This window comes from Eubalaena glacialis, chromosome 18 (genome assembly GCF_028564815.1).
Source record: "Eubalaena glacialis isolate mEubGla1 chromosome 18, mEubGla1.1.hap2.+ XY, whole genome shotgun sequence".
Taxonomy (NCBI): Eukaryota; Metazoa; Chordata; class Mammalia; order Artiodactyla; family Balaenidae; genus Eubalaena; species Eubalaena glacialis.
Window position 1 is genome coordinate 4,996,086 of NC_083733.1, and position 27,932 is coordinate 5,024,017.

At 56.9% G+C, this 27,932-nt stretch overlaps 2 protein-coding genes across 3 annotated transcripts in view; one reads left to right on the top strand and one right to left on the bottom strand.

Moving 5' to 3' along the window:
- SLC38A8 (solute carrier family 38 member 8) overlaps window positions 1-18,242 on the top strand; it is a 33,792-nt gene extending 15,550 nt beyond the window's left edge. The window contains exons 3-10 of the mRNA XM_061173989.1: window positions 2,411-2,552; window positions 3,376-3,477; window positions 6,721-6,778; window positions 12,386-12,500; window positions 13,796-13,943; window positions 14,308-14,516; window positions 15,734-15,785; window positions 18,149-18,242. Of these exons, the coding sequence (XP_061029972.1) occupies window positions 2,411-2,552; window positions 3,376-3,477; window positions 6,721-6,778; window positions 12,386-12,500; window positions 13,796-13,943; window positions 14,308-14,516; window positions 15,734-15,785; window positions 18,149-18,242 (920 nt within the window). The remainder of the gene's footprint in view (window positions 1-2,410; window positions 2,553-3,375; window positions 3,478-6,720; window positions 6,779-12,385; window positions 12,501-13,795; window positions 13,944-14,307; window positions 14,517-15,733; window positions 15,786-18,148) is intronic.
- A 5,310-nt stretch (window positions 18,243-23,552) lies between these two features.
- Window positions 23,553-27,932, bottom strand: part of NECAB2 (N-terminal EF-hand calcium binding protein 2) — a 38,601-nt gene continuing 34,221 nt past the window's right edge. For both annotated transcript variants that reach the window (XM_061173100.1, XM_061173101.1), the window contains 4 exons: window positions 27,389-27,501; window positions 25,075-25,152; window positions 24,542-24,633; window positions 23,553-24,021 (listed from right to left, as the gene is read on the bottom strand). In XM_061173100.1, the coding sequence (XP_061029083.1) occupies window positions 23,993-24,021; window positions 24,542-24,633; window positions 25,075-25,152; window positions 27,389-27,501 (312 nt within the window). In that variant the 3' untranslated portion in view covers window positions 23,553-23,992. The remainder of the gene's footprint in view (window positions 24,022-24,541; window positions 24,634-25,074; window positions 25,153-27,388; window positions 27,502-27,932) is intronic.

Here is a 27,932-nt window from a genome sequence, read left to right on the forward strand (position 1 = left end):
GGAACTGTCTTGTTCAAAAGGAACTGAGGGGTGCCGTGTTAGAAGATTTTGAGCCGCTGCAGTGTTAGAGTGATTCTGAGGGGCTTTCATGTTGGGAAGGATTCTGAGGGCCTGCCGTGTTGAGGAGGATTTTGAGGTGCTGCCTTGTTGAGAAGGATTCTTCGTGGCTGCTGTGTCTGGAAGGACGTTAGGGGCTGCCATGATGAGCATTCTGGGGAGCTGCTGTGTTGAGGAGGACCTGAGGTGTAGCCCTGTTGAGAAATATTCTGAGTGGCTGTCATGTTGAGGCGGCTTTTGAGGGGCTGTCGTGTTGGGGAGCATCTGATGTGCTGCCGCGTTTAGAAGGATTCTGAGTCGTTTCTGTGTTGGAAAGGATCTGAGAGGCTGCCATGTTAGGAGGATTCTGAGGTGTTGATAAGATTCTGAGGGGCTGCCGTGTTGAAACTGATTTTGAGGGCTTCCCTGTTGAGAAGGATTCTGAGGGGGTGTCATGTGAGAAGGATTTTGAGGGCCTCCGTGTTGAGAAAATATGGGCCAGTATGTTGGGAAGAATCCTAGCAGCTGCAGTGTTGGGAAGGATTCTGGGTGGCTGCCATTATGGGGAGGATTTGAAGGGCTGCCGAGTTGCGAATGATACTGAGTTGCTGTCATGTTGCGAAGGATTCTAAGGGGCTTCCATGTTTAGAACAATCTTAGGGGCTGTCGTATTGAGAAGGATCTGAGGGCTGCTGTGCTACGAAGGATTCTGAGGGGCTGCCACCAAGGGCTGCTGGGTTGAGAAGGATTCTGAGGGGCTGCTGTGTTGAGAAGATTTTGGGCTCAGTTAGTGGATCACCTGGAGAGATTAGAGTATTGATTGGAGGCATGCCACCCCAGCTCTGGGTGGACTGACTGGTGGGAAGAGAGCATCGTGTGCGTGTTTCTGGTTAGATATTTAGGGATATGTCTTTCTGAAGGCAAGTCCAGGTTACATGGGCTGAAGGCTAATTGGAGGTTGGGGTTTTTGATGGAGTCGTTACATTCATCGGGTACAAATGACTATAAACGATGGTGCCGAGGACACCAAGGTATGGCCTGGAAAGTGAGGGCTCAGGAAGGAGCTGGGTGGCCCAGGTGGCAGAGGGGGGCTTTCCTGGCTTCAGGAGTCCAGATGGCTAAGAAGGGCTTGCCCCCCATCCCAGGCCACGTGGGGCCTGGGACTCACGGAGATCTCTGTGCACCTTTGGGTACGTGCATTCCCTTGGCCTCTCTGGCCAGGAAAGCCTGCCTTGCCTCCCTCAGGGTAGGTCTCTGTACCCTGAGCTCCATGTGGAGCTGTCCCGTTGCGTCACTCCAGTAGAAGCAAGCCATTGTGGTCAGTCCGTTGATTTCTTTTCATTGCTGGCTTTACGGAGCATGTGGGGAGAACAAGGAAGGGTTATGTTACAGCAGTGCCAGCAACCCTGAGTGGGCCGGGAACCAGCTCTCGGCACCTCCGCCCACGTGCTTCCGGCCTCAAGCCACCTTGCTCTCTCCCCTTGGCTCTCCCCTCTCCCCCATCTGTCTAGCCTCTTCTATCTGATAACTCCAAATTCTCCGTCTTACTGTGGTGGAATCAAAACGGGCCCAGACTTTTAGGTGTTCCTTCTCTTGAGAGGTTGATGGGGTCTGTGTCCCCTCCCCCTGAATCAGCGGGCTCCGTGACGGCTCGGCCTGGCAGAGGATGGCAGCTGGGACACTGCCAGTTCCAGGCCTGACCTTTAAGAGGATGGCACCTTCCGCCTTGGGCTCGGGACGCCCCAGCTGTCATGGACCAGGCCGCTGGACGGTCTGCAGGGAGGGCCCCGCGGAGCCCAGGCATCCCCACCAGGCACCCTGTGTGAGCGCAGCCATCGAGGACCCTCCAGCCCCGCCCCCTGCCAGATACCCCCAAGGGACCCCAGCCTATCTGGTGTTTAGCAGAAGCGGCCAGCTCAGCCCCGCCCTAATTCTCCTCTATCTAACAACGGGGTTGCCCTAGGCTGCTGTTTGGGGGACATGTATTCCAGGCCCCGACTTCACCGCACACACCCTTTGAGCTCTTGAGCAAACAAGGAGGATCTTTTACAAACAGGAGGGCCTGGGTCCCCCAAGGGCAGACCGTTGTGTCGTTTGCTGCCGATTCCAGCACTTAGAGCAGCGCCTGCCGGGCGGAAGGAACTCGGTGAAGGTCTGTTGAATGAATTCCTACCGCGTGTTCCCTCCGTCCTGGTGGCACGTGACAAGGTCCCCATCATGTTTGTCATCCCATCCCTTCAAACTCACGGGGGTGACTCAGTGCCCACGGCGAACCCACCCGAGGACCCGGAGCTGGGAACCCCATGGCCGTGGCTCTGCAGCTGGGGGAGGGCCCCGCGGGGCTCGCTGCCTCTCCTTCCCTCCCTCCCCCTAGTGTGTGACTTCCTCCTGCCCGGCGCCCCGCCAGCCCCGCAGCCCTGGTACGCCGACCAGCACTTCACCCTGACGCTGCTCTCCATGCTGGTCATCCTGCCCCTGTCCGCCCCGCGTGAGATCGGGTTCCAGAAGTACACAAGGTACAGGCTGCGGCCCCTTCCTGGCAGGGCGCTGGCTGGGGCTGGGTCCCCACCTCGGCGCGCGTTTAGTGGGTGGCTTCTGTCCGCCTGGGATAGGGGAGCTGCTAGCACGGGTCTTCCCCTTTGGAGAAGGGGAAAAAATATTTTTAATTACACAAGTCATACATGTGCCTGATAGAAAATACAGATAAACAAAAAAGAAAATTACCCGTAATGACAGGACCTGCAGCTGACATTTTGTTACTTAATGATTGCAGACTTTTTCTGCACACACGTGCGCATATGCTGGCACGGAGAGACACACACACACACACTTTTTTCCATTTTACAGTCTGAGGCTCTCCATGTACTTTTGTAAAAATTAAGTCTGGCAAAAGTCTTCACACAAGTGTGCCACCCGCCTTCCCCTGTCATGTAACGAAATGGAGCAGAGAAAGAGTGGGCAGGACCCCCTTGCCCCCCGGGCACCCCCAGCCCTTGCCAGCCTTGTCCGGGTCCTCCTTCCCCCCGTGCTGTGGCCCAGCGGGCAGTGTCCCGACTTAGATGCTGAATCCCAGCGGCTGTTGTTTGAGAGACGGGGGCGCCCGTAGCGATCACAGCCTCGCAGGTCTGACCTCGCTGGGCCTGAGCGCGGCCCTGTCCTGCCTGCCTGGAATGCACTTCCCGCTGTCCCCAATGTGCAGATAAGGAAATGGAGTCCAGACACTGGCCTGACACCTTGCCTGTGTGGGCAGAGCTGGCATTGAGACCCCGCTCCGTGTGGCTCCCCAGGCCCTGCCTCACCATAGAAGCCCCCTAACGCTGTGCTCCGTCCATGTGTTAGCATCCTAGGCACCCTGGCCGCCTGCTACCTGGCCCTGGTCATCGTGGCACAGTACTACCTCGGGCCCCAAGACCTCGCTCGTGAGCCCCGCCTGGCGTCGAGGTGAGTCTTGGGGGATGGCTTCCTGGGGCTGCTGTGAGGGCCGAGGGACGCTTCTCCCCCCGACCCCGCCCATGGTTTGCACAGAGCCCTGGCTCGTCCCGTGAAATCCTTCAAGTCTCTGATGCCGTAGAACTCAGCAAAACCTCTTTTCCTGGGACTTCCCCGGCGGTCCAGTGGTTAGGACTCTGTGCTTCCACTGCAGGGAGCGCTGGTTCAAGCCCTGGTCGGGGAACTAAGATCCCGCGTGCTGCACGGCGCGGCCAAAAAAAAAAGCTGCTTTCTTTCAGAACGACAGCGCTATCACTAGTGAGGACGGGGGACAGGCTAAGGGACACGGAAGCACTAGACACCCCACCAGCCTGGGGCTCCTAGGCTGTTGCAGACGCGTTCCCCGCAGCTTAGAGGCAGCAGAACCAGCCAGCAAGATGCAGGTGCAGGGGCAGAGGCCAGTGAGGCCCGACGAGCCTGAGCGAGGCCAAGAGTGGGAGTGGGCATAGGGGGGGTGTCCTCTAGGGATGCGGAGCTGCCGTGGGGACTTCAGTTTTGCACGGAAGCCATTGCAGGCTTTTGATCACAGCAGGGGCTTGAAATCAAATCGGCTGGAGGCAGGCCAGCTCCATGAGCCTGTGACCTGTGATGTCACCCGGGTCCTGGGCTCAGAAGGGCCCCGCACTTGGTTTAACGCCCTGCTGTCGCCATCCTGAAATGCTTCCACCGCTGTTGAACAAGGTGCCGGCATGTTCACTTTGCACTGGGTCCTGCAAATCGTGTGGACCCTTCTGGAGGATAGGTTGGAAGTGGAGCGGGAGAGAGAAGGGAGTCCGGGTGACTCTGAGCTTTGGCGATGCCGTTTCCTGGGCTGGATGGGACGGGGAGGGGTCGGGTGGGGATGTGTTAGGTTGGAGACGGCTGTGAGATACTAAATAAAGATGTCAGGGAGCTGGTCAGACTGTGCGCCTGGAGTCCAGAGAGGCCTGGGCTGGAGAGGGGAACGTCAGCCCAGAGATGGCATGTAAGTAAGGCCAGGAGCCCAGGTGAGAGATGTGAGCTGGTGGTCCTCCACCGGGCCCTGGGGGATCAGGGAGAGGGTGGCAAGTTAGGAGCGCGTGTTAGCTTCTTGGGGCTGCTCGTAGTAACAAGTGACCACAAACTGGGTGGCTGAAAGCAGCAGATATTTCTCCCCTGGTTCTGGAAGCTAAAAGTCCAAAATCAAGGTGTGGGCAAGGCTGCGCTCCCTCTGGAGGCTCTGGGGGAGGGTCCTTCCTGCCCCTCCCAGTGTCGGTGTTGCCGGCACTCTTTGGCCTTCCTTGGTCTGCAGATGCTTCGCTCCAGACTCGGCCCCCGTGGTCACACGGCCTCCTCCCTGTGTGTTTCCTCTTCCTGTAAGGACACCAGTTGTTGGGTTAACTCCCAGCCTACTTCATTATGACCTCATCTTCATTTAACCAATTACATCTACAAAGACCCTTTTTCCAAATAAGATTTCATTCTGAGGTTCACAGTGGCTATAAATCTAGGGGGACACTGTGCAACCCAGGACAGAGGATAATAGAATCTGGGTCTCAGAAGCCAGTGAGCAAAATTTCAAGAAGGTTGGGGTGATCGCCACCAAATGCCGCTTCTGGGTCACATGGGGCTGAGCCCTGGCGCCTGACTTGGCCACGGAGGCCGTTCTTGATGTGGCTGAGTTTCGTCAGGGCAGGAGGTGGGGTTGAAGGCCCAGGTGGATTGGGTTCAGGAGAGGAGGAAGGAGCCGGGAAAGAGCTCTTCTGAAGAGGGGAGAAGAGAAATGTGCAGGAGCCGGGGCACAGAGGCCACAGCACGGGTGGCCCACGGCACACCGACGGCATAATCCAGCAGTGAAGGAAAGCCGGTCGGAAGAGGGCCAGATCCACTGCTGATCTGTGGCCTTGAGTCTGCGGAGGGGAGGGTCCTGCTCTCTGGAAATGCAGCCTCCAAGGCTGGAGTTCGGGCAGTCTCCCCCACAGGAACAGGAGAGGACAGCACGTGAGGCCCAGAGGACACGGGCAGGCAGATGGAGCCGTGGGAGCGTGGGCGCTAAGAAGCTGGCCATCGGCTGACTGTGCTGTTGAGGAAAGTCCAGAAAGGCAGGGCTTGGCTGGGAGGCTCCGTGATCTGCGCCCAGAGTTAAGAGTCAGCCGGAGCGCAGCACAGAAGGGAGATACCACCGTGCGACTTTCCCCGTGGCTGCTGTGACACGTTACTGCCAAACGTGGTGACTTAAAACTACACAGATTTATTCTCTTATAGTTCTGATATCAGAAGTCCAGAATAGTTCTCACTGGGCTAAAATCAAGATGTCAGCAGGGCTGTGTTCCTTTTGGAAGCTCTAGATTGGAATCTGTTTCCTTGCCATTTCCAGCTCCTAGAAGCGCCCACATTCCTTGGCTCGGGGCCCCTTCCTCCATCTTCAAAGCCAGCAAGGTTCCATCTCTCTGACCCTGCTTCTCTGGTCACAGCTCCCTCTGACCATAGCTGGGGAAGGTTCTCTGACGGCAAGGATCCTTGGGCTGCATTGGGCCTAGATCATCCAGGGTTGTCTCTCACCTCAAAGTCCTGAGCTTCATCACATCTGCAGAGTTCCTTGTGTCGTGTAAGGTTCCCAGGATTAGGACATGGACCTCTTTGGGGCCCACTATTCTACCACAACCAGGAAACCCCGATTCTATAGCGGGTGCTGTTTATGCCCCCTCCACTACATGTCCCTAAAGGTGCTGGAGGCTGGTACCTAGAGCTGCTTATGAAAGGAAGCTGGAGGGCCACCATCTGGGGACCACTGAGAGGGCTTGACCTGAAGACTCTGCCCCGTGCACACCTCAGTTCTCTTGGGCAGCTTGGACAGAGGTCAAACCATCCTTGCCCCGTTGGGGTCTGTTTGATGGATGCTGCCTGTGCCCCCTACCACCCCAGCCCCTAAGCTCATTGGGAAAAGGCAGCCTCCAAGGGAGGCTGGGAGTCCCTCCTAGCCACGCCCTGCCCAAGCTGTGCCTGCATGGAGAATGTCAAGTTACCATATGTCAGCACAGATGTACTTAGAAAGTGCAGCTTTAACATGCAGCCTTTTCCAACCCCCCAAACTCGGCAGTGGACGTGGTTATTAAAGCCTGTCTTATAGTCACGCTTAGTTACATCTTGCTGGTATTGTTGAAAACTCATCTTCAAGTTGAAGGTTGTTTTGAGTTTAACTTTTTGTAACAAACACCCGTTCTCATCTCTTTACAGTCCTTCCTCCTGGACCTCCGTATTTAGTGTCTTTCCCACCATCTGCTTCGGATTTCAGGTAACCTTGGCGTCTGTGTTGAAGAGGGTGGCATTTGCAGGCTCTGGTGACCGCCTGCTCCCTCAGGAGAGTGTGGCCTCCCTGTCGGGAGAAGCTCAAGGACTTGTTCCAGGATGAGATGGGCTGTCTTTGGGGGACGTGCACGTGGTCGGCATCTGGGCTCAGTGAGCTGGAAACCGGCCCCGCCGACAGCCAGCAGCAGCACGTTTGTTTGTTGGGTCTGGGGTCGAGTGTGTGGGCCCGGGACCTGTCCCCTCCTTTGCACGGTCCTCACGGCCGAGTCGCCACGCCTGGGGACCTGGAGCGGCCCGCTTACGTAGAATGCCTTCGTGCAGGTGGATTCTGCCGCGGGGGCCTGGAGGCTTGCCGGCTAGGAGGGTGGGAATGTGTGTGGGAGTTGGCGGTACTGGGCAGAATATATAGACTTTGACAGAATGTCATGGAGTAAGGAATTCCGTGCGTGGAATCCAGTGGAGGGGCTTCCGCCGCAGCGCTGGGTGGGGCAGATTCAGAGATGCCCTTTTCCAGGCGCTGATGCCTGGGAGGAGTCTTGAGGAATGTGTGGGAGGTGGCCAGCTTGAAGGGGAGGGCGCTTCAGCTGGAGAGCCACGGAGGGGAGGGGTCCCAGGCTGGAGAGCTGCAAAGGGCTGGGCGGGGCTGGAGGGGCGGGGGTGGGGTTGGGCTTTGCTCCCAGCCTTCTGGTCTCTCCTGGGGTCTCGCAGTCTCCTAGCAGGTGGCAGCTGACTCCCTTCCTCCATTGTTTATTTTGGGAAAGATTTGCCTCTCTCCTAAAAACAACTACTTACCCACCACGACAACAACAAAACCGCCCCAAGTGAAATGCCGTTCGCGAGGGAAAGTGGCTCAGGGTTGGCGGTGTCTCAGCATCGTAGCCCGAGTGTCTTCTTCCTGTACTCATGAACCAGCTTCTCTTTGGGTTCGTCATCTTATATTTTCTTTGAGAACCACTTTTTGGGGAAAAGAAAAGTCCTGAAACATTTCCCTTTCTCTTTTTTATAAATGAGTCGCTGTATCGTTTCTGGGGCTTAGCAAGCCGCTTACAGAGTTTCTCACATTTCTTCCTGCACACCCAATATTTTGAGAGATGGAAAGCGATGATTTTGCTGTCAACCGTTTGGGTGTCGTTTAGCCAGTCCTCTCTCGGGTGCCCGAGCACCATATGGTGTAGCAGGCTCGCGCCGGGCGGGGGTGCGGGGTGCTTTCCAGATGCTTGTGAGGAGGTGCCCCCCTCACCTTTGCCTCGGCTCCCTCATCCGATTCTCCTAGCAACCGAGGCCTGGGCTGCAGTTTCCAGGGACACGGGATGCGGAGATGGGGGGAGTTGGGAAAGGATGCGGATTGCAGGGCGGGGGTGGGGCTGAAGGCTAGTTGCCGAGGCCGGGGATGGGGCTGCCAGGATCCAGCTTGGGGAGTCAGGGATCTGGGGGTGGAGAGACTAGATGCAGGTGAAGGTGGAAGGGAGCAGGGTGAGGAGTGGCGCAAGGCTGGAGGGGCTGCTGTGCGGGGAGGGGGCGGGCGGTCACCGGGCATCATCGGAAGCTCCGGTTCAAACACAGCCCTCCCCACACGCTTAGCAGCAGGGCACCCCGTCCAGCCTACGCAGAGTGGGAAGGAGAGGCCTGGGGGAGCACGGGTTGGGGGTGCAGGCTCTGCTCCCAGACACCCTGGCCACACGCGGTACTTCTCCCTGGTTTGTGTTTTTTTAATTGAAGTATGACTGATTTACAACATCGTGTTAGTTTCAGGTGTACAGCACAGCAATTCAGTTATATGTAGCTGAATATATATACATATTCGTTTTCAGATTTTTCTTCCTTTAGAGGTTATTACAAAATATTGAGTATAGTTCCCTGTGTTATACAGGAGGTCCTTGTTGGTTATCTGTTTTATCCATGGTAGTGTGTATATGTTAATTCCAACCTCCTAATTTATCCCTCCCCCCATCCCCCTTTCCCCTTTGGTGACCATAAGTTCGTTTTCTATGTTTGTGAGTCTTTTTCTGTTTTGGAAATAAGTTCATTTGTATCTTTTATTTTTTTTTTTTAGATTCCACATATAAATAGTGTCATGATATTTGTCTTTCTTTGTCTGGCTTACTTCATTTAGTATGATAATCTCTAGGTCCATCCATGTTGCTGCAAATGGCATTATTTCATTCTTTTTATGGCTGAGTAATATTCCATTGTATATATGTACCACATCTTCTTTATCCGTTCATCTGTCGATGGACATTTAGGTTGCTTCCATGTCTTGGCTATTGTAAATGGTGCTGTAATGAACATTGGGGTGCGTGTATCTTTTCGAATTATGGTTTTCTCTGGATATATGCCCAGGAGTGGGATTGTAGGATCATATGGTAACTCTGTTCTTAGTTTTTAAAGGAACCTCCATACTGTTCTCCATAGTGCCTGTACCAATTTACATTCCCACCAGCAGTGTAGGAGGGTTCCCTTTTCTCCACACCCTCTCCAGCACTTATTATTTGTAGACTTTTTGATGATGGCTATTCTGACTGGTGTGAGGTGGTACCTAACTGTTGTTTTGATTTGCATTTCTCTAATAATTAGTGATGTTGAGCATCTTTTCATGTGCCTATTGGTCCTCTGTGTGTCTTCTTTCCCCTTGTTGTTTTTAAATGGCTTTGAGATACAACTTACATGGCATACAACTCACCCCTCTAAAGTGTACAGTTCAGTGGTTTTTAGTATGTTCACAGAGTTGTGCAACCATCACCACCATCAATTTTACAACATTTTCATCACCTTCAAAAGAAACTTGTACTTATTACCAGTCACTCCCCATTCCCCTCTTGTTCCCCTCCTGCCCCTGGCAACCACAAATATTTCTGTCTCTCTGGATGTACCTGTTCTGGGCACTTCATATAAGTGGAATCATACAGTATATGGTTCTTTGTAGCTGGCTTCTTTCACTCGACGTGGTGTTTTGTTTTGTTTTGTTTTGTTTTTATATTTTTGGCTGCATTGGGTCTCCGTTGCTGCACGCGGGCTTTCTCTAGTTGCGGCGAGTGGGGGCTGCTCTTTGTTGTGGTGTGCGGGCTTCTCATTGTGGTGGCTTTTCTTGTTGCAGAACACGGGCTCTAGGCGCGCAGGCTTCAGTAGTTGTGGCGTGCAGGCTCAGTAGTTGTGGCTCGCGGGCTCTAGAGCGCAGGCTCAGTAGTTGCGCACGGGCTTAGTTGCTTCGGGGCATGTGGGATTTTCCCGGACCAGGGCTCGAACCCGTGTCCCCTGCATTGGCAGGCAGATTCTTAACCAATGCACCACCAGGGAAGTCCCACTCACCGTGGTGTTTTTGAGGATCATCCGTATGGTACACGTGTCAGGACTGCGTCCCTTTTCATGGCTGAATGATATTCCACTGTTTGGAGAGTCCACAGCTTGTTTTTCCATTCTTCAGCTGGTGGACGTTTGGACTGTTTCCACTTCTTGCCCACCACATGCTCCTCTGCCCTGCATCCCATCACTTAGTGAATAGTGAGCTTGCTATTGGCCAGTCACCGTCCTAGATGCTGTCCCAGCAGGGCAGCCCTGCCCTCAGAAGCTTTATTTCCCCGCATAAGACCAAGAGAAACACAACCCAGGAGTCTTAGGAGAAACAGGAAGAAGGGCAGGGCTCCATCCTGCAACCACCAAGCATCTTTTCCCCCATGTCTGGGTTCCGGAGTATAGGAGGTGGGAACGTTGATCCTGAGTTCCACTGCTTGTTGGTTGAGGGCCCCTGTGTGTGAGTGTGTGTGTGTGTGTGTGTGTGTGTGTGTGTGTGTGTGTAGGGGGGCAGTTTAAGCCCCCCACTGCCTGGCTGAGCCAGCCTGCAAGCCAGCAGGCTCATGTGAGGTTAGGGAGGTCCCTGAGGCTCACCTGTCCTGGAAGGTGTGTGAGAGCTTGCCCCAGGCTGGACACTGCCTCTGTGGCTGGAATCGGGAGGCCTGAGGCTGGTGTGCCCCAGCCCCTCACAGTGGGCACTCCATGAGGGTGGGGACTGTGTGAGGCTGGTTGATGGGTACCCCACACTCGCAACAGGGGGGACTGATACAAGGACCTGAGTGTGGAGTGCTGGGGTTGGGTGCATGGAGGCCTCGTGGCTGCAGGTGGGGCAAAGGGATGGATGATTGAGTAACCGCCAGAGTGCCCTTCACCCGTGGGCCAGGCTCTGTGCTGGGAATGAGGGAGGCAGGTGTGTGTGACACCACATACCTGACAGACGCTGAACCAGCAAACCCAGATGTGCTCACATGGGGGGCGTGAGAGCAGAACTCGGCCAGCTGGGGAGGAGGGCTTTCCTAAAGGATGAGTAGAAGCCCGCTGGACCAGGAGACGTCGCAGGCAGAGCACACAGCACGGGCAAAGGCCCTGAGGCAGCGAAGAGGGACAGTGGTGGGCTGAGCTCGGTGGGCGAGGGGAGCGGGGCTCTCGAGCCTGGGGAGTGGGCGGGCATGGACGGTCATCGTGTCGGCTTTGATCGGAAGTGAGTAAATGGACGTGGTGGTGGGAACCCTGCCCCGGGAGCCTGGGAGGATCCCAGAACCCATAGGGCACATCCAGATACAGCAGCGCCTCTCACCCCTGGCCGCTCATCAGGGTCTCCTGGGCTGCTGATAAAACACCGCTGCCCAGGACTGGCCCCAGATAAATAAAGTCCACATCACAGGTGGGCTCCTGGCATTGGCTACATCTGTTTTATATTTTTAAAAATTTGACCATGTGATACAGTATGTAGGAAGTATATAAATCATAAGTATGTGTACTCCCATGAAACCATCACCCCGATGGGGATATAGAACATCATCAGCACCCCTGGAATGCTCCCTCAGCACCAAGCCACCCCACTATTCTGCCCTCTGTCACCACAAATGGTAACTCTCAACTGAGGGTGATTTTGCCCCCTAGGGGACATTTGGCAATGTCTGCAGACATTTTTGATTGTCACAACTGGGGGGGATGCTCCTGGCATCTAGTGGGTCGAGGCCAGGGAATGTGGTCCGCATCCCACCATGCACAGGACAGTCCCCAAGCATCAGCAGTGCTGCGGTCGAGACCCCCGTCCTGGCTTGTTTGGCTTGTAACTTGAACTTCACGTACATGGAAACATCCTTCTTCTCTGGCGCCTTTTGCTCCACGTTACAGCTGCGGGGCTCTCTGTGTTGAGGTGTGCAGTTGTGTTCACCCCTTTTCAGTGCCGTGTAATATTCTACACATGAATATCTGACGACTTACTTCTACCTTCTGCTCTTGGTGGGCATTTGGGTTGTTACCCCCGTTTTGGGACACTGAGACTTTTTTTTTTTGTATTTTTAAAAATATTTATTTTATTTATTGATTTTTGGCTGTGTCTGGTCTTAGTTGCGACACTCGGGATCTTTGTTGTGGCGCACGGGCTTAGTTGCCCTGCAGCATGTGGGATCTTAGTTCCCTGACCAGGGATTGAACCCATGTCCCCTGCATTGGAAGGGGGATTCTTTACCACTGGACCACCAGGGAAGTCCCAAGACACTGAGACTTTTTAGATGGCACCAGGTGATTCTAGCGCCCAGCTGGCCCGACTCCCGTTGACCCCGCTGCTGCCTTGCAGTGTCACGAAGCTGCCGTGTCCATCTACTGCAGCATGCGCCACCAGAGCCTCGGGCACTGGGCCCTGGTCTCCGTGCTGTCCTTGCTGGCCTGCTGCCTTGTCTACTCGCTGACAGGTAAGGCCCGCGCGGGGTGCCCAGGACCTGGGTGCGGAGCAATAGGAGAGACCGGAATAATCATAAGTGTGTATAGAGACCCTACCGCGTCCTGGGTGCAGTGCTAAGTGGTTTGACTGCCTGTGCTTCTTTTGTCCCTAACGCCCCCAGGAGAGTCCACAGTTCATAGCGGCGGCCACTGAGGCCCAGAGGGTTGCCATGGCTCGTCCAGGGCCTCCCAGCTATAGATGAGGCAAAGCTGAGATGCAAACCCTGGCCCGTCTGTCTCCCAAGCCCCTGCTCTTCACCCCCCACGCCCCTGCCTGCCTGTCTGGTGGGATGGCGTCAGTGATGGCTGTCGGAGCATTATATCCAGGCAGTGGTTTACAGAACACGCTCTTGGATGCAGTGGGTTTCAGCATCCACAAACTGGCACAGGAGGGGCTTCAAAGGTGACAGAAGTGTGGCTCAGAGAGGGGCTGTGCCACATCCGAGGTCCCACGGCACGTCCGGTGCACAGCCCAGGGCCCGGGCTCAGGGTGACTTCTGGCCGCTTTCCTCCAGCCCAGCAGCCCTTTCTTTCGTCAGCCTATCAGAGTCTCTGATTCAGGGAGCTCTGGGGCTCCCACAGATGTGTCAGGGGCCTTGGACACTTGCTGGGTGACTTCTATCTAGCAGGGGAGGTCTCTCTCATTCTGTGGCCCCCTGAGTTGGACCCGGTGATTGAGAGTCTCCTTCAGATGGTCCAGGGCCAGCAGGATCATGGGACTGGAGAAAAACCAAAGCGAGCCACAGCTCTTGGTCAGCGATGGATGTCTCAGGACCGGGCAGGTGACGCGGAGGCCGAGAGGCAGTGCTGGGTTGTGGGGTGGGGACCTGACTTCTGCTGTAACGAGCTGTGTTATTCCAGACAGTTGTTGACACCTTGGGCCTTGATTTTCCCCATCAGGAAAATGGGCGCACGGACAGTTTCTTTGTCTAGGTGCTGTGAGGGTGGGGTGGAGAGGGCACGGAAAGCATCGTTCAGAGTGCTTCCAGCCAGTCCACACCCACGAGTGGGCGCCTTGTACGGGTGCCGGGAGCTGTTTGGAAGAAGGACAAGGGACAGCTTTGCCCAGCAGGAGTTTGAGCCAGAAGGAGCAGGATCCTGTAGGCTGAGGACAGGAAAGCCTTGGGAGATTCTAGAACTTTCTGTCAGCTCCTAGGGGAAACCTTAGCAGCGGTAGATTCGGGTGCTGTCTGCGTGTCGGAGTTGAGGTGGGGGGACAGCATTTTTCTAATCAGCTCTCCCGTGTTCCCCCCTTTACCCTTCACAGGCGTGTACGGCTTCCTGACCTTCGGGACAGACGTTTCTGCTGACATCCTGATGTCCTACCCAGGCAACGATGGGGTCATCATCGTCGCCCGGGTCCTCTTCGCTGTGTCCATCGTGACTGTCTACCCCATCGTGCTCTTCCTGGGGAGGTGAGGCCAGCTCATGGGACACGGTTCAGTGCGGAGCACAGCACCCGTCGAAAATTAGCACGTGCCGGGCGCCACGCCAGCCCATGTGGCGTGGGGACTGTCTTCACCTCTGTTTCCTAGAGGAGAAGACGGGGGCAGGGGAGTCAGGTGGTTTGGCCAGCGTCGCCCAGCTGGTGTCAGGACTGAAGCCTGGCCCCCTGGGCCCCGCCCTGTCGGCTACCCACGTGCGGCGGGGGTTCCCGGGGAGTGAGCCCTGCCGGTGTGCAGGGCAGTGGTGGGGGGCACTCTGGGGCACCCAGTGGTGGGCGAGTGCAGGGCTACAGCCCCCGGGAGCCCATGGGAGCCCATGGTGCGTGGCCTCCAGGTCGGTGATGCAGGATTTCTGGAGGAGGGGCTGCTGCTGGGCGTGTGGGCCCCAGGCCCTGGCCGAGCCCTTGGGGCCATGGGTCCGGATGTCGCTGACTGTCCTGTGGGTCACCGTGACGCTCGCCATGGCCCTGTTCCTGCCCGACCTCAGCGAGATCATCGGCATCATCGGCGGCGTCAGCTCCTTCTTCATCTTCATCTTCCCAGGTGAGGGCCCTGTGTGTGGGGGGTGGGAGCCCGCGTTGGAGGGATGGCTCCCAGCCCTGTCTACCGGGCCAGGCGTGGGCCGGGGCTTCGCACACCTTCCCTCATTTAACATCTCAATGGCCCTCGAAGGACGTACTCGGTGGGCGTGCTGTTATCAACCCAGCCTACAGATGGGAAGACCGAGGTCCTGAGGCCTCCTGGGTGGAATAGCTAGCGTGTAGCGGGGCTGAGTCAGCCTCACAGCCTCGTCCACCCTCCCGCTGCTGCCACTCACTGTAGGATTTTATTTAATGTTTTCAATTATATGAAACTCCTATGGTTCAAAGGTGCCCCACAAACATCTTCCTCCTTGTCCCCTAATCTGGGAGGCAAACACAGTTTCCATGATGGATGGATTCCTAGGAAACCTTCCCAATGTTAGTGAGTGATGATGTGAAATTGCAGTCAAATTGGCCTGAGGGTTATCCCGGCCTGGCAGACCCAGGGTGGCCAAGGATAGGGGCTCCCGGAGAAGGAGTGGCACTGCAGGGGCAGAAACCCCAGATCCTGCGGCCCCTGGCCCTGGGAAGCGCTCTCAGACATGAGTGGGGGGTCCGAGCGCCTCACCGCCTCCCTTGGCTTCCCCCCCACCGCCATCCACCATCTAGGGCGGATGGACTCAGTGATGCAGTGTCTTAAACACACAGTATGGGTTGGGTGTCCATGTCCTGGGTGGGGCCTTTTAGCTCTAGCCGTTTCCCGTGCTGGAAAGGACGGGCCAGGATAGGCTTGGCAGCGGGGAGACCCACAGGATCTTTAGGCAGAGCTGTCTGGCTTCAAATCCCAGTAGCACAATTAAAAAAGAAAAAAAAAAAATGACAGAAAGAAAAAAATAACAAAGGCAGCTGGCCGTTGTCAAAGGTGTCCCAGGGGTGAGGCCCCGAGTCTGGCCCTGACTCACTACCTCTCATGAGAGACGTGAGTGTGTGCTCTCGTTGTCGCTGGAGAGGCCAAGGTGTTAGGGGGTGTCGAGCGGGGACCCCATAGTGGCGCCATGAGCCACCATTCGGTGCCCCCTCTCCAGGGGCAGGGTGAGCCTGCGGGGCCACTTTGGGCAAAGGCCCTGCCGGCCTCTCAGGTCCCTGGGGACTGCTGGGTGTTGGCTGAGTCCTTGCGAGCTCGGGGCTGCTCTGGGTTCAATAACGAAGAGCTGGTGTGACCCCGTGTCTCCTCCGCAGGTCTGTGCCTCATTTGTGCCATCAGCGTGGAGCCTGTAGGACCCCGAGTTAAGTAAGTGTGTGCACGTGAGGGTGTCGACTCTAGCGTGTGCGGGGCTCAGCGGGAGGGGCGTGTGAAGGCTGCTCGCTGGCCGGGTCCTGCGTGTGAGGGAACTGCAGGCCAGGCCGGGAGGGGGGACTTGTCCACACGGCGAGGGGGCAGCTGAGCCGGGGCTCCATCCCAGGCCAGCACACCGCGCCCTGCTCAGTCCGTGCGCGGCCACCCTTCCACTCCGAGTGCTGTGGTCTCTGCTTGGAGCTTTATGTGGATTTGGGGTCTTCCCAGCGTCTGGAGGCCCGAGTCGTGCGTGCTTCCGCATCCTGCACTCAGACCCCAGGCAGGGTGGGTACAGGCTGGTCCTGTTGCCCCACAGATCCCTGAGTTCCGGAGGCCGTGGGCTCCCCCATGCACCAGGGCAACACATTCTGTTAACAGGACAGCAGGTCCTGGTTGGATGACGCCTCAGTGCTGGGCCCCACGCTCAGCCCCTTTACCCCTTCCTCTCCCTGCGATGCCGGGATATTTCCATCCCAAAGACGAGGAGACAGAAACCAACCCACAGGCAGGTGGCGAGTAAGGGCAGAGCTGGGGCTCAACTCTGGCCAACTGGACGCGGGGCCCCACGCTTACCCCCCTCCTTGCTCCACGTTGCTGGTTAGACAAGACAGTTTGGACCATCCCTTTTTTCAGCAGAGTACCCTCCACTGGGTCGGCCTGTGGTGTGACTTGGACCATGTACTCTGCCACCGAGGGGCCTAGTTGGACCCCACTGAGAAAGAGAGTGTGTGCACGGGTGATGGGCCAGAGCTCAGCCAGTGCCAGGGACCCGGGAGTCTGTGCAGATCTTGGTCCCATTTCACAGATGTGAAAATCGAGGCCAAGATGGCTAGAGAGGACACTGTAGTAGTTTTCTAGGGCTGCTCGTGGCTTAAATCAACAGAAATGTATTTTCTCCCAGTTCTGGAGGCCAGAAGTCCAAAATCATGGTGTCAGCAGGGCCACACTCCCTCTGCAAGCTCTTGGGGGGATTCCATTCTGTGCTATTTCCTGCTTCTGGCGGCTCCAGGTGGTCCTTGGCTTGTGGCCGCATCACTCCCATCCCTGCCTCTGTCCTCACACAGCCTCTCCCTTGTGTCTGTGTCTCAAGTCTCCCTCTGCTTCTGTCCTACAAGGACACCTGTCACTGGGCTTAGGGCCCACCCCCAATCCACGGTGATCTCATCTCCAGATCGTTAACTTCATCACATCCACAAAGACCCTATTTCCAAATGAGGTCGTGTTCACAGGTTCCAGGTGGATGTGAATTTGGGGGACCACCATTCAGCCCAGTACAGACGCTCTTATGTCACAGCAGCCGTGAACTTGGGGCCCACTTGCAGCCTCTCTTTCCCCTTCGTCCAGCCACATGGAGCCCAAGCTTGGTCTTCCCACAGTGGCAGGCCTGGCTGGGTTCCCTTCTGGGTTGAGAAGCATTTTTGTGGGCACCTCTAAAGCTGACTTGGGCTTAGCACCGGCCCCGGTTGCCTTGGGGCCCCCTACACGGTTCTTTCCCTGTAGCGCCATTTCAAGTCTTGCTGCTTCTGTGTGGTGCCTCAGTCCAAGTTCACAGCAGTTGTTACTGATGGGCTTTCAAGGTATTTTTAATCCTAGCGCCACTTTAGGGCTTTCTGATCCATCAAAGCTGCTCTGAGGAGCCAGCAGCCCCGTCACGTTCACCTCTCCCCCCTTTCAGGCAGGTGGGTGTTTATGGCACTGAGCTGCCGCTCTGCCACGCTGCGTAACTGGAGATGGTCTTTCCATGACAACGGATCCTTGTGGCCTTTGTTAATGGGCCAGAAATATCCCTGTCATTTTGTGGGAATCTTATTATCGTGGTTCTTGCCTCACTGTATGCACCGTCTCTCCTGGTTACGTTATGAAGCCTGTGGACGTGGTCTCGTGGCCACCAATTCCAGCCACCTCTGTCCCCTCCTCCATGGCCCCCCCAGCCGCTGTTCCCATCTGTGTGACCTAGGGCTTTCTTCTTCCTCACTTGGGGGGGCTTCAACCCCCTAAAGAAAAGAAGCAGAAGAGAAGGGAGTTTGAAACTAGTGTCTCCCTTCCCCCATTTCTTTGTCTTTGATAAAATATTGGGAAGGGACGAGGTTATGAAACAACAGATTGGGTGAGAGTTTGTTTTTTTTTTTCAATTGCATGGGTACTTTATTTCCTGTTGTCTCAGAAACCCATCCCTACAGGTAAGGGAGGGTAACCTGAATTTTTTCCAAATTGGTGACTCTACTAGGCTTCACATCATAAGTTTTCTACACGTGTTTGGCTCGTCTGTGCAAATCTCCAGAAAAGCACGTGTTGACGTGAGTTTGTTGACTTGGCAGGTGCTTCCTGGAGGCCTGGGGGGTGGTCTCCGTGCTCGTCGGCGCCTTCATCTTCGGGCAGAGCACGGTGGCGGCTGTCATCGAGCTGCTCTGAACGGCGGCCCACGCCCGAGCAGGACAGGGTCTCCACGGCTGCCCTGGTCCGGCTGCCTGCATCCAGTCGTGAGACCAATGTTATTTCATCATAAAGATGCTGGAGAAACTGATACGTTCTGCCTTCCCAGGCTGCTCATTTGGGCTTCTGCTGGTTCCCAGGGTTTCTGGTGCAGTGGTGAGGAGTTTCTTAGTGTCCTGGGGCTGCCCTGCAAATGACCACAGACTGGGGGCTTCTAGCAACAGCAGTGCATTCTCTCACAGTCTGGAGGCTAGAAGTCTGAGATCAAGGTGTGTGCTGGGCTGGCATGCTCCCTCTGCAGCTGTAGGGGGAGGGTCCCTCCTGCCTCTTCCAGCTTCTGATGGTTGCTGGCTATCCTTGGTTCTCCTTGGCTCGTGGCTGCCTGCCTCCAATTTCTGCCGCCTCCCTCACGTGGCCGTCTTCCCTATGTATCTGTCTAAATTTCCCTCTTATAGGGCTCACCCTAATTCAGTATGGCTTCATCTTAATTACTTAATTGGGATCTGCAAAGATCCTATTTCCAAATAAGGTCACATTCACAGTTTCCAGAGGTTAGGGCTTAAACTGTGTCCCCCAGAAAAATAAGTTAAACCCATAACTGGGAGGTAGGTGCTGAGGCCCAGAGAGCCCTGCTTTGGGGTGCTGGGATCAAAGACATGAGGCAAGGGCATTGCTCGGTGGGTGAGAGCCCAGAAGGCATTTGGGGCGGCATCCGTTGGGAATGGCAGTGCCACGGCACGGGGGAATGCCCAAGGAGATGCGTGCCCAGAGCTGGCCACACAGCCTGTGCTTGGCCTCTCTCCAGTGGGGGGGGACCCAAAGAGAGCCCCCACCCCTTCCACTGGCTGGACCTGAAGAGCCCGGAGGACAAGTGCGCTGTCTGCTCCATGGTTCCCTCCCCGATCCCGGGGTGAGGAGCCACGCCTGCAGCTGCGGCTGAGGGGGCAGGGATCTGCCCACGGCCGGGGAGGAGAGGAGGACGGGGCCAGGGGCTCCCGCGTCGCCGTGCTCCCCGGCACTGACCCTGCCCAGGGCCCGGCAACCCCTGGATGGAAGTTGCTGGATTCAGGCCGCTCTTCCTCTGCCCTGGGACATCTGCCGGAAGCCAGCAGTGCCAGAGCCTGCATGGGCTGACGTCCTTTAGACACCTCCCTCCAGGTAGGCAGCAGCCGGGCCTTGTTTGTTATCTCGTGTCACGTGTGTGTGAGGCGGGTGGTGATAGAACCGTTTTAGAGTTTGGTTTTTTTTTGCAGTTTAGCCACCTGTATTAATTTTTTTTTTGAGATGTAATTCACATACCACGTAGTCCACCCTTTGAAAGTGTACAATTCGGTGAGCATTAGATGTACAGAGGGGTGCAGCCATCACCAATATCCAATTCCCGTACACGTTTATCACCCCCAAAGGAATCCAGGACCCGTTAGCCTCGACTCCCTCTTCCTCCCTCTCTCCAGTTCCCCGTAACCATGGATCCGCTTTCTGTCTCTAGGGATTTGCCCATTCTGGACATTCCACATGAATGGACGCATACAATACGTGGCCTTTTGTGTCTGGTTCCTTTGACTTAGCGTAATGTTTTCAAACTCGCCCATTTTCCAGGTGAGGCAACTGAGGCTTGGGAAACTTACGGCCGCCTGTCCCGTGAGGTGCAGAGTTGGGTTGGGACTGATTTTGGGTTAAATTCCATCGTCCACTTTCTTTCCACTCCTAGGAGTGGCCAAGGGGGGTGGGAACTAGTTGACCCAGGGGGCGGGGATGGGGCCCCTGCCCCCCAGTGCCCTGGCTGTTGGCGGAGACTCTGACCCAGTGAGGGGGACACAGGACCCTTCTCCAAGTCCTCTCTGACCAGCCCCACCACGACCTGCCACACCCTGCAGTGGCCACAGCGTCCTCCTGGACAAGGGCCTCAGAACCGGCACATGTGCTGGGAGAATTGATTTCCTGGGGCATTTATCACCCCAGAGCTGGCAGTGGGTTTGGATGGTCAGAGACTTATCATTCACACCCTGTGTGCCTGGCACTGTGCTGCTGCCCAGGATGGCTGGGCTGTGATAGGACCCTTCATGGAGGGTCCTAGGTAAGAACAAAGCATGGCCGGTAAGGGTCGTGCCAAAACGAGAGGCAGTGTATGAAGTGGCTTTTGAGTTGGACTACTGGTTGTGAATACTCTCTGCCATTTGCTTTCTCAAGATTTGGAAAGTTCATGAACCTCCTCTAAGAATCAATCTCCCCACCAGCAAAACAGAGCAGCCTTATTGTGTATGAGGCAACGTGGGCTTACTGTGTGAGAACTAAAGGTGATCATGTACCCACAGCAGCTGGTGGGGGACCCAAGCAATGGTATTTTATTTCCAGAAAAGCTAGGTTGAGAGTATTAGGAGGTCAACACTGAGCTTCCTGGCAGCTAAGGGAAAAAGGGAAATATGAGGACCGTAGGGCTTATGCCAAAGCAGGAAAGCACATCAGGGAGGTGGTGGCCTGGCACTAATGCTAAGGAAAGATGAGGGTGGGGCTCTTGCAGGGGTGACAGGTATCACCCCTGGGTACGATCGTTTCCATCTCTCTGACAGGTAGAGGGGATTCTCATCGGACTAAGCCTCAGATCAGCCATGATCACGCCAGGATGTGATGCAAAGAAATGCAGGCTGGGATGCTGCCCTCTGATGTCTGAGCTCATGAGGCAGGTACGATCATCTCCTGGACTGACCTCCAGCACCAAGCGCCTCCCCCTGGTTTGGGATAGCAGCTGGAGGACAGAGGGGCTCAAGTGGCGTGCTTGAGATCAGGGTGGTAGCGCAGGGCCATGGGGATGAGCTGAGATAGACCCCCAGAGCCTGGCCTGTCACAGGATCCCGGTCAGTGGTGACATGTGTGCTTGAGTGCAGAGACCCTCCTGTCTCAAGCGACAGCTGTGATTGTGGCCTAGTAACATTCTGCAGTCGCGGTGACTCGTTCTCCTGCTCTGAGCAGCGTGGGCTACAGGGGGTCCGAGTGTCCTGGGGAAGTGCCCTTCCAGTGGCTCTAGGTGCCCCCAGGTGACGCACAGGGACAGCAGCCCAGCACCTGAGGGGTTGCCTGTGTCGCACACAGGAGGGCGGCCACATGCCTCCCGTGGAAGGCTTGCGTTTTGAACGGGACACGGCAAGGAACACAGATGCTGAACATCTGTTTGAGCAGGTGAGTTGTGATTTTTTTAAAAACGAGATTCATGTAACATAAAATTAACCGTTTTGAAGTGTACGCTGCAGGGGCTTTGGGTACCTCCACGGTGTCATACACCCACCTCCTCCATCGCTTCCCAAACGCCTTCCTTAGCAGTAAGTCCCCCAGCAACCTCTACTCTACTTTCCATTTCTATAGATTTAACTCTTCCAGACGTGTCGTATGAATGGGATCGTACCAATGTGGCCTTCTGTGACCGGCTTCTTTGGCTCAGCATAGGGTTTGTAAGGGTCGCCCAGGTTGTGGCCTGGGTCAGGACTTCATTCCTTTTTTATGGCTGAATCATGGTCCACTGCATGGATAGACCTGGGTTTGTCCATTCGTCCATGGGCATTTGTGATGTTTCTACCTTCTGGCTCGTGTGAATAAGCTGCTGTGAACATGTGGGCACAAGTGCTTGCTTGCTTAAATACCTCAATTCTTTTGGGCCTAGTATATACCCAGGAGGGGAATTTCTCGGTCACGTGGTAATTCCATCTTTAACTGTTGGGGGAACCTGACTCAGATCTGACCGTATTAACCTGGAGCCGTTCCTCTGCACCTGTCTCCGCTGTGTGCGAGGTGGTTAGAGCACAGGATTGGGGGCAGACAGCTGCTCTGGGTTTGGATGAAGCAGTGCCACTTGGCTGTGTGACCTCTGGTGAGCTGCTTGCCTTTCTGTGTCTCGGTTTCCCTACCTGCGGATCCCAGGATGACACAGGAAGCAGTGACGGCGCCTGCCAAGTGCCTGGCACTGGAGTGTAAAGTAAGTGGAGGCTCTTATCCCCTTTAGGGTTGATGTTTGTTCTCTTCAGAGCCTGTTCCACCCACTCAGAATCTGAGGAGGCGCTAAGTGCTCGTGGGTGCAGTCAGCTCCGAGCCTACAAGAGGGGAGAGCTGGGGCAGAGGGTGACGGGCCCAGAGGGCGGGCTTCCTCAGTTGCGCCTCCAAGAGCCTCCACCCCCTGAGAATATTATTTTTAAAACAGCTGAGCTGCTTGGAATGGTAGCAGCGTCAGGGTGGAGTGAGGTGACGCTGCCAGCAGGACCTCCTGCAATGGCCTTCTCGTGAGCCAGGCAGTTCCTAATCTTCAAAGGAGGGGTCTTGTCCCCACTTCACAGATGAGAAAACAGAGGCTGTGAGAGGCTGAGTACAAGGACACTCAGATGTTCGGCTGGGATGTGAATGTGCATTTTAGGCTTCCAACAAGCCCCCATGGTTTCACTGGGCACCACGGCCCTTTCCATCCTGCTTTAGGAAAGGGAGGCATGTCTCTCTCCTTGTCCCTTGAGACTTTTGTGTATTATGTCTCTCCTGCACCACGGCCAGGGAAATAGGGAGTTACAGAGATTCTAGCATCGGACTTGAAATAATAACCTTTAAGTCTAGGATCTTCTTTCTTGTTGGAACAGCACCTTTATGAGTGTGCAGTCAAGGATTGAGTGTGTCCAGGGAGGTCTGGCTTTTGCCCTCGGCTCTTAGGAGGTGATGACCTCTAGGACCTTGGAACGTCCTGACACGTGTATCATCTTTGTTTACCTGGGGCTACTTGGGAGCAGCTTGACCTCCACAGGGGCTGGAGGCTAAGGTCAGCCAGAGCCGACCCCCAGTGCAAACTCTGAAGGTGAGCTTCCCTGGTTGGCAGTTCCCTATGCGTAATGAATGTCACAGGGCAGCTCTGGGAGAACCAGGTGCTGTCTGTCTGCACGTGTCACTGGGAAGGGACACCCCTGAGCTTGGTCTCTCCGGGACCCTCCACCATGCTGAGTTCAGTCTGTATGCTTTTGCTGCCAGAATCCGTAACCACGAGTAGAACGGCTCGGCTGAGTTCTGAGAGTCCTTCTAGTGAATTACCGAGCCGAGGGGGGGGTTCTTGGGGACCCCCGAACTTTGCAACAGGCATGAACTTGTTTGTCAAGATGCATACATACCTCAGTCATCACTTCCATTTGACAGATAAGAAAGCTGAGGCGACTTGGCTCAGGTTTCAGGGGCCCCGAGCATCCTGACAGCTTCACTCGCCAGCTGTCATCAACTAGAAAACAAACACGCAGCCGTCCCCAACGCTAGTTTATTTGGTGCCTGTCCCGGGCAGCTGTTTGCCTAGCGGGGCACTGGCTACATGGGGTCTACTGCCGCCTGTGGGCTCGGCCCGGGCCTGGGGGGCACTACAGGGTCCCGGCTCCTACCAGGTGGAGGAGTGGCAACCAGGAGGCGAGAGAAGGGAGAGGCGGTGAGGGGCGAGCCCGGCCGAGGACGTGGGGACTGGTCAGGTGTGGCCATTCTCTGGGGGGTCCGAGGCTGCTCCCCGTCACCGCCGCCCTCTGGCTTCAGCAGGGCCCAGCAGCTCAGATGCTGCTCTGTCAACAAGCAGGGGCGGGCCAGGGCAGGGGTTCTCCTTCACTTCAAACAAACAGTAGGAAAAGACAGACAGCTCGCTCGTATACCACAGTTTTTAGGAAAGAGTGGACCTCCTCCATCAGCGGGAGCAGGGCAGCGGGCTCAGCCGCGGGGCCTCGGGCAGGGGGTCAGTCGCGGCCCCGGGTGCACCAGGCAGCTGGAGGGGAGGAGGGGAGACGCGTCAGGGGGCAGAGGCTGCAGCGGGCCCCCTCTCCCCTCAGGGCCTGCAGGCTGGCGCTCCTCCTGCTGGTGCCAACTCTGTGCCAGGGGCCGGGCCCTATGAAGGGCGCAGAGGTGCTTGTCCTGGGGGCAGAGCACCTGCCCAGGGAGGGAATGACAGTCTGGCTGGGAACGCGGGGTGGGGGGGGTCCCACAGCGAGGCCTGCCCTGGGGTGCTTTCTGGGCCCCTGGCACAGGCCTGCCCCATGCTGGGCTCAGGGCCCACCTGCCCAGGGCCCCAGCCTTTGGGCTCAGTGGAGGCCTGGCCTCCCTGCCTCTAGCACCCTGTCTTGTCTAGGACCCCCTCTGCTGGAGCACTCGCTGGTGGACTGCAGTTCCTGGCAGCTAAGGGAACAGAAGAGAGTCTGTGGTGGTTTGGGCCTCAGCTCAGCCGTTTCTGCCTGGCCCGTGGCATCCCCGCTCCCCCTGTAGCTGGTCCAGGCCCTCCCCCCCGGTACCTGGCACGGAGATCCGGGAGAGGGCCTCGGGCTGGCTCAGCGTGTCCACCTTGACGTGCCGGAATGCCTTGCACACGGGGCTCTGCAGGTGCCTGCAACCCAGGGGGACGCCCGTGAGCTCTCGGGGCCTGGTGGCCAAGCTCGGGGCTCAGAGCCATTGTGGGAAGGTAGGGCCGGGGCCCCCCGGGTGCTGGGGGCACAGCCTGGCTTTTGCCTCCCCATGAGCAACCTTCAATGAGAGAACTTTCTCTCTGGATTTTTATCCTTGGGCAGCAGTTTTGAAACAGGAGCAACCCTGGTCTCCGCTCCCAGGGCCCAGCCGAGCACGTTGAGGGGGTCAAGCTCCAGCCTGAGAAACACCGCCTCCAACTGGATTGAGGCCCAGCCTTCTGAGTGATGGATGCCGCTGGAACCCCGACTCATCAACCAAGGAAGGGCCTGGAAAGGGGGCCGGGGCAGGTCCCCTCCCCACATCCCACCACCTAACCCCCGGCCGAGGGCTGAAACTAGAGAACGTGCGTGGCCAGGCCTACATCTTCCACTCCTCCTCCGTCTCCCAGAACTCGTAGACCACGAAGGTGACGCCGTCCGCCAGCCTCACGGCAGCGATGCTGCAAGAGGAGAGGAGAGACCAGACTCAGTGGATGCAGCAGGCCGCCCGCCTGCCTGCTCCCCGCTGGGGTGCACACACAGCCCACAACCGAGCCCAGACAGAAGCAGCAGCCGGGGGCGGTGACAGGCCCAGAAGCCAGCCTGTCACCACCCCGAGGCTGCTCTCAGCAACACACTCCCTTTCTGATCAGGACCCCCGAACCCTCCAGGACCAGCCCCCTAGTCTGATCAGCTGAGTGCCCCTCTCTACCCTCTAGAGCAAGGCCTGGCCCTGTACAGTGGCCAGCATGGCTGTTGAATGAATGACAGTGAAACGTCTTTTTGAAAAAGGCTTTCTAGTCATTGAAAAACCTACCTTTAAAACTAAAAGCATCTTCCACCTGCCACGCTGTCCTTCATAATCATCCTTTCATTTAATCCTTAAAAGCAGGAGAGTCAGACGTGGCCCAAGCCCCTGAGCTGCCTTCCCTGGGTGAGCAGCAGGGCACTCACCCCGTTGCAGACAGGACTGAGACCCAGGCTGGGGGGGTGGAGCAAGGCGGGAGAGGGAGGCCCACCCGGGCAGAGGGAGGCCCGGCCTCCAAGATCACGCTACCACCCCATCTGGCCTCTCGGCCACCCTCCCGGTTCCTTCTCCTTTTCCCACACACTCGGTAGCACAGAACCCCAAGCATCCCTGAGAGAGGAGCATCCTGGCCCGGTGGTATCTGCTGCATAATTACAGGCAATTCCAGGTTGGGGCTGCAGGGAGGACGCCCTCCTGCGTGCTGCCTCCTCCCGCCCCTTCCCAGCCCCGGGCCCCCTTCTTCCACGCCTTCTCCCATAATGAGCACACAGCTCCCGTGGCTCCGGGTGACACCTGCATGCCCACCACTCCCCGGATCTCCCCACTTGTACATCGGCACCTCGAATGGCATCTAGAATTTAACATGGCCCAAAAGGCCTGTGCGACTCCCCGCACCCACGCGCCTGACCTTCTGCGGCTTCTCCAGCTCAGCCTGTGGCCCCGTCCTCCATCAAGTTTCTGAAGCTGAAGAATCTCAGACTCCGCCTTGCCTCCTCTTTCTACAGCCCCCCCACCCCATCCTGGCCATGGTCAAGTCCAGTCAGCCCCCCCTCCAAACCAGATCCCAGCTCTGCCCACATCGTGCCAAGGCCAGTGCCCTCTCCGGGTGACCGCAGGGCCTCTCCCTGGCTGCCAGCTGCATGCCTGTTGCCACCCCTTCTTACACAAGGGAGGCAAGACCGAGTCTCCCTCCTGCCTAAGCATCTCTCCCCCGTGGTCGCTGGTCCCCAGAACGAGCAGGGCCTGCCTGCCTCCCTGGCCATCTGACCCACCCACCCCTGGGTCACTCCGTTGAGCCACACCAGCTGCTTGCTTTCTCTCAAGCACGGCACCCTCACTGCCACGCCAGGTCTGGGCAGCAGCCTGTGCCGGGCCTCAGATTCTGCGGGTGGGGCTGCTCATCACTCAGCACACATGCAGCCGCTCCCCAAAGCCCCCCGTTCGCTGGCCTGCACGGCACCCCCCGCCAACCGGAACCATCTTTCTTCACCTGCCCTCTCCCAGCACCTGGGATTAACGTGCAGCAAGAGCGGCCGCCTGAGTCACGCTGTGCCCCCAGGCCTGGCGCACCTGCTTCACCGGGAAGCTGGTGGAGGCACATGTGCTCTTGAGGTAGGAAAAAAGCAACCGGGGAGGGAGAGACTCGAGGCAGGGAACAGGCACGGAGCCTACAGCTACTGTCCGCTGGGCACCGACGGGTGGGCCACAGACGGGAGACAGAGCCCGGCAGCTTGTGCCAACAGCCCTCTGGGACCACCCCCCGCGAGGATGCAGGCCTTGGCAGCAGGGACCAGAGGGTGAGGCCCCCGAGGGGCACCCACAGCAGCAACCGTGGCAGCTAACGCTGAGTGGGCGCTGGGTGCCAGGCACGGGCCTGTGCCCTCCACGGTCATTATTCCACTGACGCCTCCAACCCCACCAGGGAGCGGGTCTGGTCAGTGGTCCCACTTTACCACTGATGAGTAAGCTGAGGTCTGCGAGATGAAGTCACTTGGCACGTTTGCGCAGCAAGGAAGAGCCCGAGCTAGGACCTGAACCCAGCTCTTGGAACCACCCCGCTAGGGGGCTTCCCTGGGGTCCGATGTGTTCTCGGGGTGAGGCCGGTCCTGCCCTGTGCCTCCACCCCAGGCAGAGCTCCTGGCCACCACCCCGCCCCGCGGCTTACTCACTGGAAGCAGTTCCTGGCTCCGGCGGTGCCCCTCAGGTACTGACGCAGGGAGTCCAGGAACTCGGCCAGCTGCTCAGGGCACACGGCCATCTCCTGCCGGACCAGCTGCAGATGCTCCGGGGCCACAGGACCAGTGAGCCACCCTGCGGGCCCCCTGGCAGCCCGCTCCCCCCGGGACCCCGCCCAGCCCAGGAGCCCGCCTCCCCAGGACAGAACAACTTCTTCAGAATAAAACCGATCTACTCCCCCCACCCCCCACACACACTTTTCATTCTTACACATGGAAACTGGCGAAAAATGAGCTAAACTTAAGAAGCCAAATGCAGGAAGTAGTCCCACAAGTGCTGAAAACACAGACAGGGACATTTAAAGAGGCTCTAGAGAGACTGGAGCTGCCTGCAAGGCTTCGGGTCCAGGACACAACAAAATGAGAGACCAGCAAAATTGTTTCTGATTGAATCAGCATTGTGACGTCACCGTCCTGCTGAACACGTTGCTCCAGGCCCAACTGATCACAGCCCTGGAGCCTCTAAGAACGCTCCTGG